General features: G+C 40.4%; 1 protein-coding gene across 6 annotated transcripts in view; it reads right to left on the bottom strand.

Annotated features, from left to right (window-relative positions):
* Window positions 1–9395: 9395 nt before the first annotated feature.
* Window positions 9396–16729, bottom strand: part of EML4 (echinoderm microtubule associated protein like 4) — a 152005-nt gene continuing 144671 nt past the window's right edge. For all 6 annotated transcript variants that reach the window (XM_014950936.1, XM_014950935.1, XM_014950933.1 and 3 more), the window contains 3 exons: window positions 16066–16164; window positions 11525–11655; window positions 9396–11003 (listed from right to left, as the gene is read on the bottom strand). In XM_014950936.1, coding sequence (XP_014806422.1) covers window positions 10539–11003; window positions 11525–11655; window positions 16066–16164 — 695 coding nt within the window. In that variant the 3' untranslated portion in view covers window positions 9396–10538. The remainder of the gene's footprint in view (window positions 11004–11524; window positions 11656–16065; window positions 16165–16729) is intronic.

The following is a 16729-nucleotide window of genomic DNA, read 5'->3' as shown; positions in this document are numbered from 1 at the left end:
AGAGAGATTAAATAGTTTCTACCTGCAGCAAAGAGAAATACCAGATGTTCTGCAAGTGAAATCAGAAAAAAGTAAAAATAAACAACATGAAAAATATATCCAGAATGGGATATATTTTTGGAAAACATTTCTGAAGTTAAAAAGCAACTGTGCAGCACTGTTTAGTTTCAGTCTTAGCACAAGCCTACACAGGGCCAACTTAGATAATCACAGCTAAAACAAAGGCAATGTGAATTAATCAAAATAGTTCATCCAAAAAGAGAAAAAAAAAAAAAATCCAAAATTACTTTAGAAATTTCCACAGGTTTGTAGGGTTTTCCAAGCTATGCACTTGCTCCAACATGAGAAAGAAAACAGTGTCATTGTTCTGCTACAAAACAGAATATCCCAGGATCTCATAGGTAGAGAGAGGTAGCCTATACAGTGTGTATAACAGGTGGGATGTTAAGTGGGAAATCGGAGGACAAAGTTTGACAGCTTAAGCTTGAATACGTAATTCCCCATTGGCAATGTGTTTCCTTTAAGGGCAATGGCCAAATTAACCATTATCAATATCTATATGTGACAGAAAGTGCTAATGCAGAGCCACAGAATACCCGAGGGAGTGAAGATATTCAGAACCTGCTTGAATAGAGAAGGAAAATAATGAAATCCAAGTCTCCCAGAGGGTGTAGCGGAGGGCGAGGGCATGATTTCCAGGGAACAGGGAGCTTGTATCTACACACTGACTCCATGAGCTCTTTTTTAATGGAATAACATCCACTGATAAAGACAGGTATTGGAAAACAAGAATTACAAACAAACACTAAGCGCACTACTGAAAGTATGTCTAATTCTAACAGCCCTAGAAAAAAAAAAAAAAACACTGAAAAAATTGGTTAAAAATAATCAGTAAGGAAAATCCTTTAGGAAAGTCTGCTTTGTAACAAGTTTTGACAAACCATTGCACAACATACTTCCTATTGCCTTTTCTCTACTAGAATATAAAAGACCCTTTTAAAAGGTCAAATTCTTGTAGTTTAGAGAATGAGAATCACAAAACCACTGTCTAGCCTGCAATGCACTGTAGTGCATACTCCTTTGCTAAGAAAAGTAGGATGACCCATCCATGCAGATCCCCTTTTACAGCTTTCTCCCTCCCTACAGTTTTCAAATTACTCAATATAAGTATTTCCTAGAATATAGTCACTGCTGAACTAACCCAGCTAGCTATACCAGTGTTTCAAGACCAGCAGTCTGTTATGATTAAGAAAGTTCAGTGGAGCAATCCCCTTCTTTTGTTGTGTCAGCCATATGAGACCACCTATTTCCTTTCTGTAATCAACTCTGAGTCACTGTTCCACTTCAAAGCTTAGATTCCTACCTGTGAAATTTCTTACGGGAATATTTGTTAATGCTAGCTTAAAATTTTCCATGTTCATGATAAAAAGGGGAGGATCTTCTTCCAAATGAATGTCAACACAAAGTCACAGGTTCCTATGCAGCACAACAGGTGAGGAGGCAGAAATTGCCATTATCTTCATATATGGTCACTGGTCGGTGCATGAGAGTCCAGGGACAACAAGCATCAGCATTGCTCAGCCAAAGCAACCAATAAAGGCAAACAACTCTAACCATCATGTCTACACACCTGCACTAAAACACTATGCCTTTACTGCACTTGACTTTTATTTGCCATAATATTTAGAATTGATTTTTTCTCACTACTATATTCGGTACCCACCAAGCCTCAGTACTGCAATGTTTCATCAAACCATCAGCAGTAGCTTGATCGATTTCAGGTCACAGGAGACAAGAGTGGTGCATTTTATTGCTGTTTAAATACAGCTCTGCCCTAAAACTGAGTCTGAACTGGAACTCCTTGGGAGCTACCAGGAATAAACCTCATGGAGGGCCTCTGAATATTTGAAGGAACAGGGGAAAACAAACAAATCGTGTTAAGGTTTACAAAAGAGTTGCGTGTTGAGCTGATCAAAAACTTGCCCATTCCTTTTCACACATGATATTCATTCTCTCCATTTCATTAAATACATATTTTACAGAGACGCAGCACAACAGATGTGCAGCAAGAACATGTGCACAGAGCACAGTACCCCCGGGCCAAGCTTTCTGCGGATGCAACTTCATTCAGATGCACCTAATCTAACACTCAGGAGCCAATTCCCCTGATTTTCAGCAAGACAAGTTTCTAGAAATGTTTTCAATTCAGCAAAAAGCTGGACCATCAAGCAAACCGTTTATGGCAGCTCTCCCCATCTGCAGCCCTCCTCCTTCACACAGAAATCCTTTCTGCTCTTTGCTGTAGGGTTATGATTTATTCCCGCGGGGTAGTTCTGGGGAGATAGTGCATGCAGTGGGGGGATATTGTAGTTGGCAGTAATTCAGGACCCAAAAATGAGACACAGCCCATAGTTTCCCTAGTTCTTTCCCTACAGCAGAGCTAAAACAGAACGTCTTTCATGCTATCTGTGAGATTAAAATCTGTGGTGTTGGTCAGGCTCCAAAGAGATGGGGAAAATAGGAATAAGCTTTCCAGTCAAACCTGCGGCAGGCTTTGTGACAATGCATTCCTTTGCCTATACTCAGTCAAAAAAATATTAAACCTGTAGAATAATTAAGAAAAAACAAGGAAGAAAAATCAAGGCAGTAAATGAGAATGATGCATAAAGAAACCTCTTCACCACCTCTCTGAGAAATTAGTAGATTGGGATAGCCTGCCTGCCGCCTTTAAAATGGAAACACTTTGGGAGAAAGCCATCCCAGGAAGTGAAGCTGCTGCAGGAACATCCCATGGGTGGGTAACACAAATGTGCCACAGCTAAGTGTTGGTGGCAACAGGGTGGCCCCGTGATGGAGCTTGGTGAGTTGCTGCCCTTCACCCACCCCGTTGGCATCTGCATTTACCCACAGACACAACCAACCCTATTTAGCCAGTAGCTGCAACGCTGGCATGGGATGACTTTGTCTCAACAGCTGAAGCCTTAGCCAAAACTTTCAGAAGACAGAAGGTCTGCACCAGTTGTAGCCATTCCCCTCTTTGATGGTTTGGGAGACTGACTCTGATTTAATTGCTGGAAATAACCTGGAAGGTCATCGTATTCTTAAGAGAGAAACACCATTTGATAGTTGTGGGGAAAAAAATATATCTATCAGAAAAAGAGGCCTACTCAGGGAAAGATGTTTCAGAGGCACAACTCTAGGAAGGGCTCTGATAGAGCAATCTGAAAGATAATTATTACTGGAGTTGCTTGCTTTTCTTTCCTAGAGAATTATGGAGTCTAATTCAAAATACTCCAACATAAGCAGAACTAAATGTGTACACGCACAAAATGTAACGTAAGCAGATCTGTAATGTCCTGGCAAAGGGTGGAATAGACATCTGTCCTGAGAAAGCCCTTCTAGGTATGCTTTCTTGAAAGTTTAAAATGCTTCAACATCTGTTTCCATCCCAACTGGCAGGATGACATATCTCCTGATTTGTGAATCAATATAAAAAAATGCATTGCAACTTTTGACATAAGAAATCCAGCTTCACGGGCTCAACTGACATTTAATTTTCCATTTGCAAAAGTTGGGGCAAAAAGGATCCTTTCAATCACCCTGTGTATACTACAGCCATTTCAGGTTAAGCATTCATGGCAAATCTCTGTTAACACCTGCGTAAGGACAAGATGCCGACTGCTCTCTCCAGTCTTAATTCTGTGTTGTCCAATTCTTCAAGGAAAAATTCCAATCAACTCAATGCTGAAACCAAGGTTTTCCACTGAAATTCCACCCTTGGTAGAATCTGCAGCATCACTAGAAAAGATGGCACCCACCCAGAGGGGACTGCTGCTCATACCCACCTCTGGACCAGGAGAAATGTAGTAAGGGCAAGCTTGGCGTACAGTCACCTCCTCTGCACACACAACACGGCGCAGCTCTGCTTCCTCCCTCCTCTTTCGCTGTCAACTTGAAAACTTTTTTTTTTGTTTTGTTTGCCTTGCTGAAGCCAAAGGCTTTAGCGGTTGGGTTTACTTTTTTGTTTTTATTGTTTTCCTGAGCTATGAGGCAAGCCTCTGGGATACTCTGATGTAGCAATATCTCCAAGTTTGTTCCAAGTTCCTTTTACCTAGGACATAAATAGTTTTTTAAGTTTCCAGTTCTACTAGCAGCGTCCACACACCAGAGACTCTCACTTGTATAATACAAAATACGAGGGATTTTTATATTTACATACTAGAAGCTGCATTCTTTGTCTGATGCAGACAGCTTATGATTTGCCTTCCCTATGATTTTTCTGTATGCAGTTACAGATGTATAAGAAAGTGTGAACAGACTTAAGAGAGACTAAAAGGAAAAAATTATTGCCAGTGCAAGGACTGATCTCTCTTTTGATAGAGCTGCCGGAGGGAAAAAAAGGGGACAGACACACACACACACAAACTGGAATGACAAGACAGCATATTTAAAGGAAACCGAAATAAATTCTGAAGCAGCATTAAAAGCAAATGTCACCTCTTGCTTTTAGCCTGGGAGGGCGGTGAGGTAGATGGGATGAAGAGCGGGCTGCACAACAGGGAAGATTCAGAGCAAGGTCAACTTGCGAAACAAGCGATGCACGACAGAAACATGGAATTGCTGAAACATCCCGCTACAGGGAATACAGTCTCAAGAGCTATCTGGAGCACTTACTTGGCTCACCATACAAACGCGTGTTCTAGAAATAGTAAGGCCCTTTATCAAAAAAATAAAGCTTGGACAATGTAACTGACTATAAATTCAGACAGTCTTTAAGAATTTGTAGAAAGTGTTTTTTACAGCGGTCCCAAAGAACCCACGAAGTGTGGAGGTTATCAGAGAGCAGAATAACACCACACACACACACAGAGGGACACAGCAGAGGCTGCTGACGAGGCACGGACCTTGCTGTATCTGCAGGGGATCACTCATCTGGTGAGAGATGGGAAGTGCCCAGAGGTCCCCTTCAGAAGGAGACACTGAGCTGGAAAACCCACCGCTTAAATCACAAGGACACACATACCCCTTGAAGATGTAGACTCTTTCCAGATTTTGTGTTGTTAGTAGAACTTTTGGGAAGAAAACGAGTTTTCTAGAATTGTTTGTTAAAAATAAAACCAGGCCAAAAGCTCCATGAACTTGGTGTTTAACAAAACCACCCTGTACTCCTCTAACAGAAGTGAAAGCTCTGGTAGGTTTTAGCACACCTAACAAAACCTAACAGAGAGCAAGTGTGAAAAATGTTAATAATATATATATTTAATTATCTAGTGATAATGTAATTTTCTTTCCTTAAAATAGGTTTAGTCATTTTGACACAATGCCTTAAATACAGTATCAGGAAATTTTTGTTTTGGTTTGACCTTTTTCCCCCCTTTTTCAATGGCAACAGAAGTCAACCCACTGGAGTCTCTCCTCAACAGGGCATTTCATCCCTCCTCCCTCCCTTGTGCTCCTGTAACATGCTTAGCTGTGCCTGGAGGCAGCACAGCTTCCCCATTTCATTTCTTTCTCTCTTATAAAGGGGAATCTGAGGCCTACGCTCAATTTAAGGTAACTGAGCAGGTTTAAGGTAACGAGGCTAGCAGACCTCGGAAGGGGGGTTTCATTTATCTGAAAGCATCCCGCATTTGTGGAATATGGCTTAGGAAACTTCAGCAGATGTGTCAGGAGCTTGTGCTTAGTCTGTCCTGATGGTGGGGGACAGCTGGACCCACGCACAGGTGGGTACTGTGGATCTGACCTTGGAACAACAACTCTGGTATGACCACTGTCCCACCACTGCACCTCCTCTCCCAGTCCTCTTGCCCGAAACCAGTCCTCTCACCTTGCTGTCCTGCTGGGAACGCCTCTTTACCCCGTGCTCTTAAACCTCCTTAATTCACTGTGGCGTGAAGTCTTCCATGTTCCTCTTTCAAAGAAAAGAAATGGCCTTGAGCAGCCGTATCTGCCTGATGCTTGTAGACACGTACGCACACAAAGACACCACCGTGCATGTTAAATGCATTAAAATGTGTACACTGCCCAGTCTTCTAAATTGTATAATCCCACTGTAAGCATTTTTTCATTCTCCGTTGATTAAAGTATTAGTACATAAAACATCTGTCAGAAATAAAGATTAGGCAATGGGCTCAGACTTGCTCAGAGGGAAGGCAAACAAGCAGCACAAATATCGCGCAAATAAAATCCACCTCATGTAATATTAATCCTTTCATTGCCAGGAACCAAGATTTTATTGGCATGAGGCAGCGGAAAGGAGAGTTTGTTGTTTGTTTGGCTCAGCCGAGCTTAAATTTCACAAGGATGTTCTACTTATTTTTGTCCCGATTCAACCAAAATACTGCACCCGACTGAAGGAAACATAGGGGTGAAGCACAAAGTAGAAAATACAATGTACTGTTCAATGCAGACTGTAATCACTATTACAATCAAAATTAAATTTCTGCTTTATTTTCAGAGACAAAGCCAGTATCAATGCATTTGAGGGATGATTAAAAAAATAAGAGGCTGAAACTTGCTGTGCGTCTCTTGCAAAAACTAGTACTTGTTACTTATAATGTGAATTACAGTAAGATCAAACCTAAGAAATGCTTGGTTCATTACCCATCCACACCTCCAGCCTCTTCCTCGCTTATCCTGGAACTTCCATGGGGAAAAAACCCAAACCAAACTATGTGGTCATGTCCTTAAAAGTGCCCTTTATACGTAAATCCAACTAATATCACGTTGTCATGACATGCGCCCAACATGGACACATAATGCAAGAATCCATAAGCTTGGCATTTCCTATCATTCAAGTATTTTACCACGCAACCTAAACAAACATTTTGGTGCAGAATTCAAATTCAAAGTTTCAATCATGTGGAACGGGATGCCATTACAGTGTTATGCCTCAGTGGAGCTCCTCCCACCTGGAACTTCAGCCCCACGTAGTAACCACCATGGCTGCAGCTACCAAAGCTGGCAGCAGATGCTGCTGTCCCAAATAACAGTGAGTGCAGATGCTTGGAGTCCTATCGTGCCTCCATGCCGAGGTGGTTCACAGAAAACCAGTTTACCTGCTCTTCAGGATGACTCCCACCTTACCGAGCACCCCAGGAGAAGCAATAGCAAAAGCCTTGAGCTGAATTTGGAGAGAAAGGGAGCGGAGCCCAAAAAAGCACATCCCTGTGCAGCCGCCTCCAGGGCACAGCAGTACACGGTGTTTCCAGGGTGCTGGAACAGCACAGCATGACCCAAGGACATCTGCTTGTTGCTCAACTTAGAACAGCAGCATTTGGTGGAAAAGAAGAGTTGTTGAGGTTTACAGTCAAACTCAGGGGGTGGCAGTGATGTTTGTTTGTTTGTTTTTCCTTTAAGAGAGGATAAACAGGAGGTATTTGGCTATCTTGCAGGTTTCTTTCTTCTCTACCCCACCCTCCCCTTTTGTGAAGGACAGAAACCAGCTGCAAGAAATGGAGATGATTCAAAGCCTTTTAAAAGACCGAGAATATTTCACAAGGAATATATTAAGCATATTTGCAACCTCCTGCATCTGCAACTGGACAGAGACCATCAGGAATGTGGAAGCATCACGGTATTTAACACATTATATCCAAAATAAGCTCGTACTTTTTGCATAGCTTCCAAAAGTAAGCTTCTGGCAGAGCCCTGGAAGGCAGACTGCACTTCGCATGAGGACAAACGCGTATTTGTAATCCTCTGCTGCCCAATTAGCTACGGTAGGATAATGCTAGTAGGCTATTAATCAAAAATGGAAAAGGGAAATGTCGCAAAACTTTCAAAAAGTAAACAAGATCAACACTTAGAAGTGACAGTGTTACTCACGATGATGAATTAACTTGTAGTTAATTCAGGTTATCAAAAAAGCCCAAGTTAAAAAGGTTCTTCCAAAATCGTAGACCCAGACATTGCAACGATCACAGCACCCACTTTAAATACAGAAGGAACCAGAACAGATATGGAGAAGGACAGTGCAACATATTATTTTGATTATTTTATTTTTTTAATCTTCAAAATTTTCTGCCTTGAGACAGGAATGCATGATAGATAGAAATGGCTCAAACATCTTCACATGAAACACTCTTAATCATAATTCATTCACAATTATTTTTCTAAAACATCTACAGTTACATAATCCCACCCATTTCCATCCATTATCACAGATTTAATTATTTGTTAAACAGTAGTTGCCAGCAATTGAAAGCTGTAAGGCTTTTTGCATATTAGTAGAGTCTTCTGAACTACAAACACAAGAATATCACAACTATAACTCTCACTTTACATGGCAACCCCAGGTGGCAGATGTTCCAAAAAGAAATGTGTTGCTTACGTGGAGTTCATAAAAATGACAGAGAGAGCTCTGTGCCTCATTAGCCCTAAAATCCTTTCTCCTTTACTAAGATTATTTACTAAACCTACAGCATATTCCTCATTTGGAACCAAGAACTTTGATGAGTTGACCTTTATCTTCCATTGCTGCTATTTGGCAAATCTGCAAGTCAGGCATACTAGAGCTCTCCAGTAAAACTCTATGTACAGAGCACAGTTTAAACAGATGGGTTGCTTGGAATCCACATCTCCCTCCATCTGAAGGGAACTACTTTGAGGTTTTCTGGAACTGTTGTAAACAAGAGGATATTTTTATATATATATGTGTGTATATATATATTTATATATTTTATATATAAATGTTCTAAATGTCCTTTGGGAGTCCATTTGTTTTTATCTTTCCAAATGATGACTAAATACCTGATCTGTAGCATTTCTCCTGAGAAGATACTAGTAAGGGAATGACAGTTTTGATGCACTTTGGAATGGCACAATCACGTAAACGCTTGCACAATTAAGACTTATGAACTCATCCAAAGTTTCTAAACATGATATTCTAACTAAGAACTAAAATACCAGCATGATGCAGCAAGTTAAAAAAGAAAATTCTATGTAATCAAAATATAAACAAGTACATAGGAAATGGATATCTGTCAGTAAATCTATATCTTTTTAAAGTAGGAAACATATGCACTTAAGAAAAAAATGTAGCTATCTGACAAACTTCGTAAAAAAAGTACTTTCCAAATGCATAACAAATGCCAAGATATCCCGTAACTGGCCAGGTATAGCCACATGAGAGCTGCATGGCTTAGAGCAACCCGGGGAGTGGTAGGGTGGAAACAAACAACAAAAAAAGAATCACAAAAATCAGCAAGTCTAGGAAAAAAAAAAAAAAAAAAAAAAAAAAAAATCGCACCTTGCTCCTCCTGCCCCTCCATTTATTACTGGAGATAATAACACCCCTTCTCTGAAGGAGTTGGGAGGAGGAATCAGTTGGCTATTTTAAGGTAACCAGGTCCCATTATGCCATATCTGACAAAAAAAAAAAAAAAGTAAAAAAAAAAAAAAAAAAGAAAAAAAAAAATCACATCATCTAAATTACTGTATGCTTATATCACAACTGCTAAAGGAGCTGGTGGGGCGGGGAGAGAAATGGGAGTTTAATGATTTTTAGAGTTACCTCTAAAAATTCAGAAGAAAAAAATATCAACTTAATACACTAATCCTAAGCACCAATTTAATAATTTAAGTTAACTGTATTTATATTTCTCCTACTAGGATGGAGCAAGTTCTGCTTGAAGGCTTAAACTTTAACTCTGGAGCCCATCTGACTTCTGTGTTCTTGCCACGCTTTTGCTGCCATTCACATCAAAGTCACCGTAAAGACTCTCTTAAGTTTCAAACTCTCTAGGCTAACAATTCTCTGAAAAGACAAATACGTCTTACAGTTTAAATCAACTTTCAGGTCGTGAAAAGTGAAACGCGCCAGTATTTGGTTAGTCTGTTATTAAATAGTCTGTGAAAATGGAACAGCCGACACCGTTCCTCGACAGGATTTGCCTTAGGACTAGCAGCACCCAGGGCAGACCAACCATGGACGCATCCAGACTCCACTAGGAATTAGTAGTGTTAGAAAATTGCATATGTGTTAGATCAAGAAGGCATCGCCATACATGTGGCATCGTTACATTGTTTTTCCTCTATTTTTCTCACTAAGAAAAAACAAAGGAAAACAGCCCTACAAAGAGCTTTTTGGTTGTCTTTTTTGTTTCGTTTTGTTTGTCTTTGCACCTGGAAAAAGCAGCACAGTGCTCCCCAGCTGGAACAGCTCAGCGCTTCCCATCAGCTTAGTTCTTTCAGAAAGCACTTTCACATAGTTAAGGTGGTCTACTTCAGCTAATTCTCAGAGCTAACCTTTTTTTTTTCCAGTATATATTTCATGCCACTTCCTGACAGCAATTTCAGAACTGAAATGGATCTATGGTAATGTTCACTACTAACTGTGACCAGATCTTGACACAGACCATCAAGCCAGGCCCTTGGGATGGTTCCACACATTGAACTGAAGCTCAGACTAAAAATCTCACTGAAACTCAAAAGCTGGAGTGGTCATGAATCTCAGCTACTTTTCCCTATTTGAACCCTCACCCTGTAATGAAAGCACGCACACCAAGGGAAAATAACAACCGCCTGAGCTGGGAGCGTTAAGACACCGGTGAGTTATCTTGCTGCTCTTCAGTGACCGTGGATTCACTGTGCTCCTCGCTCGTCTCGTTGGAGGGCTCCTCGTAGCCTGGCTCGGCAGGATCCAGGCTGCTCCCCTCGCTTTGCTCCTCGCTTTGCTCTTCGCTGGCCTCCGCAGACTGCTCCAAGTTGCTCTCCAAAGAAGCTGGAGAGCTGCCAGTTACGCTTTCGTTTTGGTTCGTTTCATTAAAAGGCTGAGGGAGAGGTGCAGGAGACTGTACAGCATTTTCACTGGCAGGGATGGGCACTTTGGTTGCGCCGATGTCTACGACAATGTCATTTTGTGGTAGGGTGACCTTCTCCACAAGTTTCCATTGAATAATACTCATGTCTTTCCCTCCAGTTGAAATCAAGTGACCGTCGCTATGGGTGAAGCTGACGTTTGTCACATGACTACTGTGAGCGCTGTATTTGTGACTCGGAGCCTACCAAAAACAAGCAGAAAGACAAATCACATTCTTGATTAGAAGAGCACATGACAACGAAATCTAAAACCGCTACTATTTTTGCTTAGCCCTTCAAGAGACCTCTTTACTCATGTAAGAGCAAAAAATTATATATATATATTAGGTTTCCCCTCACAATACAACCTTTCTCTTCTTAAGTCTTGTGATGTCAGACAGATTTAGATCTTTGTGCAAAAAGTAACGGACTTAACACCAAGGCCACCTTCAGCAAGCTTCAAGCTTCTGCTCCAGAACTTAAGGATAACTATAGCTACTTCACTTTTCAGTACATAATTTTTTATTTTGTATTATTTTATATTTTCTATTTTATATATGAACTTAATGGGGAAACCTATGCTTTTGTCTCTAGCGCTGTTCTCAGACATAAATGAGCTAGTTGGCTGCCAGGTTCCCACACGACCGAGCTGGAAGCAGGTGTCTGGCAAGGAAAGCTTTATGCAATGCAAACAAGCACATAGACTAGACTGGTCTAGACTTACCTTTGGCTTGGAGCAGGGATACTGAAAGAGATGGACCTTACAAAAATCATCAGCAACCGCTATCACTTTTCGGTTATGGGATCTGACAAGGGCATTTATGTCTGTCCCATCTGATCCTTCAGGCCAAACTCCTAGGAGACAGTCAAGCAGATATTTAGCGATGGCAGTTTTAGAAACAAATTATAAGACAATCCATAAACAAAACCTATAAAGCTGTGAGAAAAGGCAAGCTTAACAAAAGGTAAATAAAACATTCAAGTGGAAAATGGAGTATGTATTGCATTAAACGTCACTGATATTTTGCTAGTCTGATGCCGCTCCTGCACCCCCTGTCCCTCCAAACCCTCAGCCTTGGCCAGGATAACCTCTCAGGCTTGACATGTTTCCCATTCAAAACCTCAGTCTTCTTTAAAGCTTATTTTAAGATTAAGTTTGCTGCTAAATCTGGCAACTCTCAATTTAACACTTTCATTCATGCACAAACATTTTGAAAGCAAGCCCAGGTACTGTGTATTATACAAAGATTTCCTTTGGTTTCATTTTAAAACTGGAGCAACTTTTAGTATTTGCATGATTCAAAGGAGACAACTGAATGATGATATTTTGCACAGAAACCCAGCCTGTAAAAGTTTCATAGATGTAAGTGCTGTCAAGTGCTTAAGTACAATTCAATATGCTTTTATTTGAAAAGAATGACACTGATATGTCTAGACAAAAGAATAACAACACTGCCTGGATGAAAAGCACTGAACAAATTGGGGAGAGGGGAGGCTCTAGTTTTAACAGAAAATAAAGACCCTAGAGATTTCCATAACAAAACTGATGATTCACATCTGCAAGAAAAGCTGAACAAAAAGTAAGCAAGGAGTTATAAGATACTTATTTATGCCAAAGGTACCATAATTTTCCAGCTCAGACTTGGGTTTCTGATTAGTTCAGGAGTTGGGAGGAATTTTCCCTCCTAAATTTTCACACCCCACCCCAAAAAATCGCGTGTCTGAGAGGGATGTCCATTATCAGATATGAAAACATCTTCTTCCTCCCCTTCACTTCGGTAAAATAAAACACATGTGCTATCTACTACTTTATAGAGCACAAAATGCTGACTTAGAATTGCCTTATCTTTTTCAAACTCCCACACTATCTCTTGTTTTTAAGCAAAATGGCAAATAGCATTTAACTTCAAAGTGTTTTTTTTCCATTGTCAGTGGGTGGACTAAGAACTTTATTTTCCTCTGAAGAATAACAAAGACAGCTTGTTACAGTGCCAATAAACCATACTGTAAGTATTTTACTACGAAAAGACCTGAAATGCTAAGGAAAGCATTCAGAAACATTTTAGTGCTCTCGCATCAATGAAATCAATCTGCAAAATATATACTGTTTAAGAATTTTCAAGTAGCTCAAAATGAATGAATTTTAACTTTCTCCTGCATTCTATATATAAAGTACTGTCATCAGGTGGGAGTAACACACAAACGTCAAATCAGTTTCCTGAAGTTTCAGCTACCACCTTAGGCAGACTGTGACGAACAGCTATGCCGTTTCCTCCTTTTTAATTTTAGATTAAAAAGACTTAATTTTAGATTAAACTTAATTTTAGATTAAAAAGACTAATATTCGAGATTGCATCTCTTATTAAACATCTTTTGTGTTCACAAATTCTTTTAGCAGCTCTAAAGGTAAGACAACCCTTTGTCATAAGACAGCAGGATTTGCTTTTTTTCAGGCATCAGGCAAATATGGAAAAACGAGATATTAATATGACCAAGTTCTTACTTTTTAATAACTGTAAACATAACAAACCCCCCCCCAAATAATAGGGCTTTGTTATTAAGTATGACCGCAGCAATTTTAATAAATTCTGCTAGTCAACAATAAGCCTCTCAAAAGAATCTACTGAGATAAAAATGTGGGGAGCGTGCAGTAAATGAGAGAGTGACTTCAAGTGCTGGGGGTGCAGACTGCTGATACTGCTGAGCCAATACAGTCAGACCAACTGCCAAAAAGGAGCGATGCTATTCTCATCTGAACCCTGCATTTCCATCCCCTCTCTTCTGCTGACAACAGTTCAATGCCTGAGCCTACGGACACACTATCCGCAGACCTAAATTAGTAAAACACATACCCCCAAAGCCCCAATCCCATAAACTTAACCCTCTCTCCTGAACATCAAAGTGAGCAGCCCCCAGATTGTTTGGATCCCCGAGCCAGCTGACCCTGGGGTCAAAGCCAGACTTCTCCTTCGGGCAGCAAGTATCTGCTAGGTTGGCTTAGCTGCACTGTCTGATTTAGTGGGAAAATACTTGCCTTTGTCTGAGACTAAGCCATAATTTTAAGATTCTGAAAAGGGTGTCAGACTACCAGACAATATAAAATTAAAACATGATGAATCTTGGCTAGGAAGTTTAAATATATTCTGTCCTGCCCCAGAATAACATCACATTATCTGCTTTATCTACTTCACTTCCAGGTCCTCTGGAACACTGAAGATTTTGGAAGCAGTTGAAACTAATTAAACTTAATCCAGAGTGGTTCAAGTTTGTATTAATCCCAAAGAGAATGCAGACAGGATGAGCAGACTTATCCATTATTTAAAAACAAAAAGTAAAAAGGCTTCTCAAAACAGCAGTTATGGGAGCTGCTCATTTCCAGCCTGGCCCCAGTCACCAGTAGCTTCTATCCAACAGCTGTTAAAGAGACAAAGCCAATGGTTTAGATGTGAAACCAAACTCTTTCTGCACTCCCACACCTTATCTCCTTAGGTCAGGAGTAAAGGACACTTCTGGGAAAGCACTGGGATTCAGAGAGCTGGTTCCCTTATTATGTCTGCTCTACCACCAAACATAGTGGTAAGAGTTTAGTAGCAACAGAGCCACCACCTGCTACCTCCACGTGTCTGGTAGATTTAAGTACTCTGCATAAAATGTAAAATGGCTTCAGCTCCAAGGCTATTCCAGAAGGAATAATCAAGTCCTTACAAAATTCTTTTCATTTCTCCTGAAGAAAAATGTCAGATTAGTGTCAGAGAGCTTTGCTTTTCACTTTCTCTAGCGTCTCCTGAATCTTCTGATACTCCATTTAAGAAAAAAAAAAACAAAAAAAACATTTGTGTTGCACTGTTACTTTAGTTGCAGCAGCAAAGACAGGGAGGAAAAGACTGCTGTGGAGCAATTCCTTGTTCCTAGGCTTACATGCACAGAGCATCCAGAGGAAACAGCCATCCACTCTCTGCTTCACCTGGACACATTGAATAAAACCAAACACGTACACAGCGTGGTTCACAACTCTCAGCCTGACAGAAGCCAATATTTTCATCAAACTATCAATAAGCAACAGCATTCAGCTCCAGAAACAGCACTCTCCTTTTTATTTCTGCTGCCTAGCTCAAGCTCCAAACAACTCAAAAGTATTTGTGCAGTTTATCAACCAGCTTCCTTCTCTGATCCCTTCATTTTCCCTGCTCTGCCTCAGATCTTTGGTACCCAGAAAGGAAATCAAGTCTGGTTATAAAGCATCAAATGCCCTCCACCCTGGTGATATGCCACAGCAGAGTGTCAGTGTTAGCCCACAAATCAACTGCAATCCTTTAAGTCTATCTACGCGCTAAGCACATGACAGTCCTAAAATATGCACGATAGGTGTCAGAAGCTACAGACTTAACCGGATTGTCTTCTGCCCTGCATATGAACTGATATTCCAAGTTTAACTCCTAGTAGCTGTGAAAAAAAGATGTATAGACCCAACCCTCACCTCTAAAGAATTTGCTGATTTACCAGTTTTTGGTGTTTCCTACATGAAGAACAGAGGCAGGTATCTGATCTCAGCGGTGGAAGCGAGGCATTCAGCATCCTGCTCACACGACTTGGTTTTACACCACTGGCAGGCTCAACCATACTTTTGAACCTCTTACAGAGGGATTCCTCATTTATGGCCAACAGAGCTGCCTTCAGCAAAAGCAGTTTGAACTGTTTGGCCACAGTCTCAAACTGCTCTATTAAAATAAGCCCTGTCAGCTTTGTAAATTTTTTTGTACATTTTTTTAAAAAAAGGTACATGGGTAGGTAAAGAATCTGTTTAATGTTTAAAGCATTCTTACTCTTTAGAAGCAGTGTATACTACTCACCTTTGACTACAGGTATCAAAGTGCTGTCATGATTTTATGTCATGAACTATAACCTACACTCACATTGTCTTGTTCCTATCCCAAAACAAGGAAAGCAAAGGAGAATACACATGTGCTATATGAGCACTTCAAAAGATTGGCTTTTTGCTTCAGTGCCCCCAAAATTGGCAGCCTAAAATAACAGCAGAAAAATCAAATTCCAAACTTCAAGGCTAAGCAGAAATCAATTATACATTGTCTATAGAGCATCCAGCGTTCTGTATCCCAGGCAAGTACGGTACTCAGTCTCTTTGGTCTGTCATCTCAGTACTATCCTCAATAATCATTAACAGCATATTTCTAATGACTAATTGAAGTAACAGAAAACACAAAAGCACAGTGTAAATAGCTTAAAAGGAAATTAAATGGTGCTTACCAAACACCTGGAAGCCTAGCACACAAGTGTATGTCGTCCAATCTATATCCTTACAGTCAGAACGATTCCTGATTAGCTTACAGCCACTTGGAATGTCCCCTGTTAAAAAAAAAAAAAGTGAATGGTGAGTTACGCCATATAATTTTATATTTACATATGTGCTCTTTGGCAGTGTTAAGACAGTAAATAAACGCATCTTAACACTAATCCAGAATGACATTGTAGAGGCAAAGGCAGCACCTTCATCAAATTCCAGATACTGGAAGCTTTGCTTGGTATTTCAGAGTCACATTTACTTCTCATTTCCCTCTTCAGAATAGCGTGCCTTAAAAACACTTCCCTGCAGCTTGGGTCCCCTGCTACCTACTCTACAAATTGCTCTAATAGAGTCTATAATAGAATAATTTCTCCTTCCTACCAGCTCCATTGATGTGCTAAAACTCAATCATTCAGGGAGCTCTGCTTTTAAAACAGTGAGAAACTCCTGCTAGAGGAGCCTTAGACTGATTTTCTTTCTTCTAACTAGAAAAGGAAAGATTGTTTCCCAAAATAATGTCCATCTTTCAATACACCAGCCCAGTACTGATGGGTCACAGCTTTTTGCTTCCCTAATACAGGCAATTACAAACACCACCACTTTCTTTTGGTAGACTGAGGTATTGCA

Source organism: Calidris pugnax, unplaced genomic scaffold (assembly GCF_001431845.1).
Source record: "Calidris pugnax isolate Ruff unplaced genomic scaffold, ASM143184v1 scaffold24, whole genome shotgun sequence".
Classification (NCBI taxonomy): Eukaryota; Metazoa; Chordata; class Aves; order Charadriiformes; family Scolopacidae; genus Calidris; species Calidris pugnax.
The sequence above is the reverse complement of the archived record's forward strand: the minus strand, read 5'-3'. Positions and strand labels throughout refer to the sequence as shown.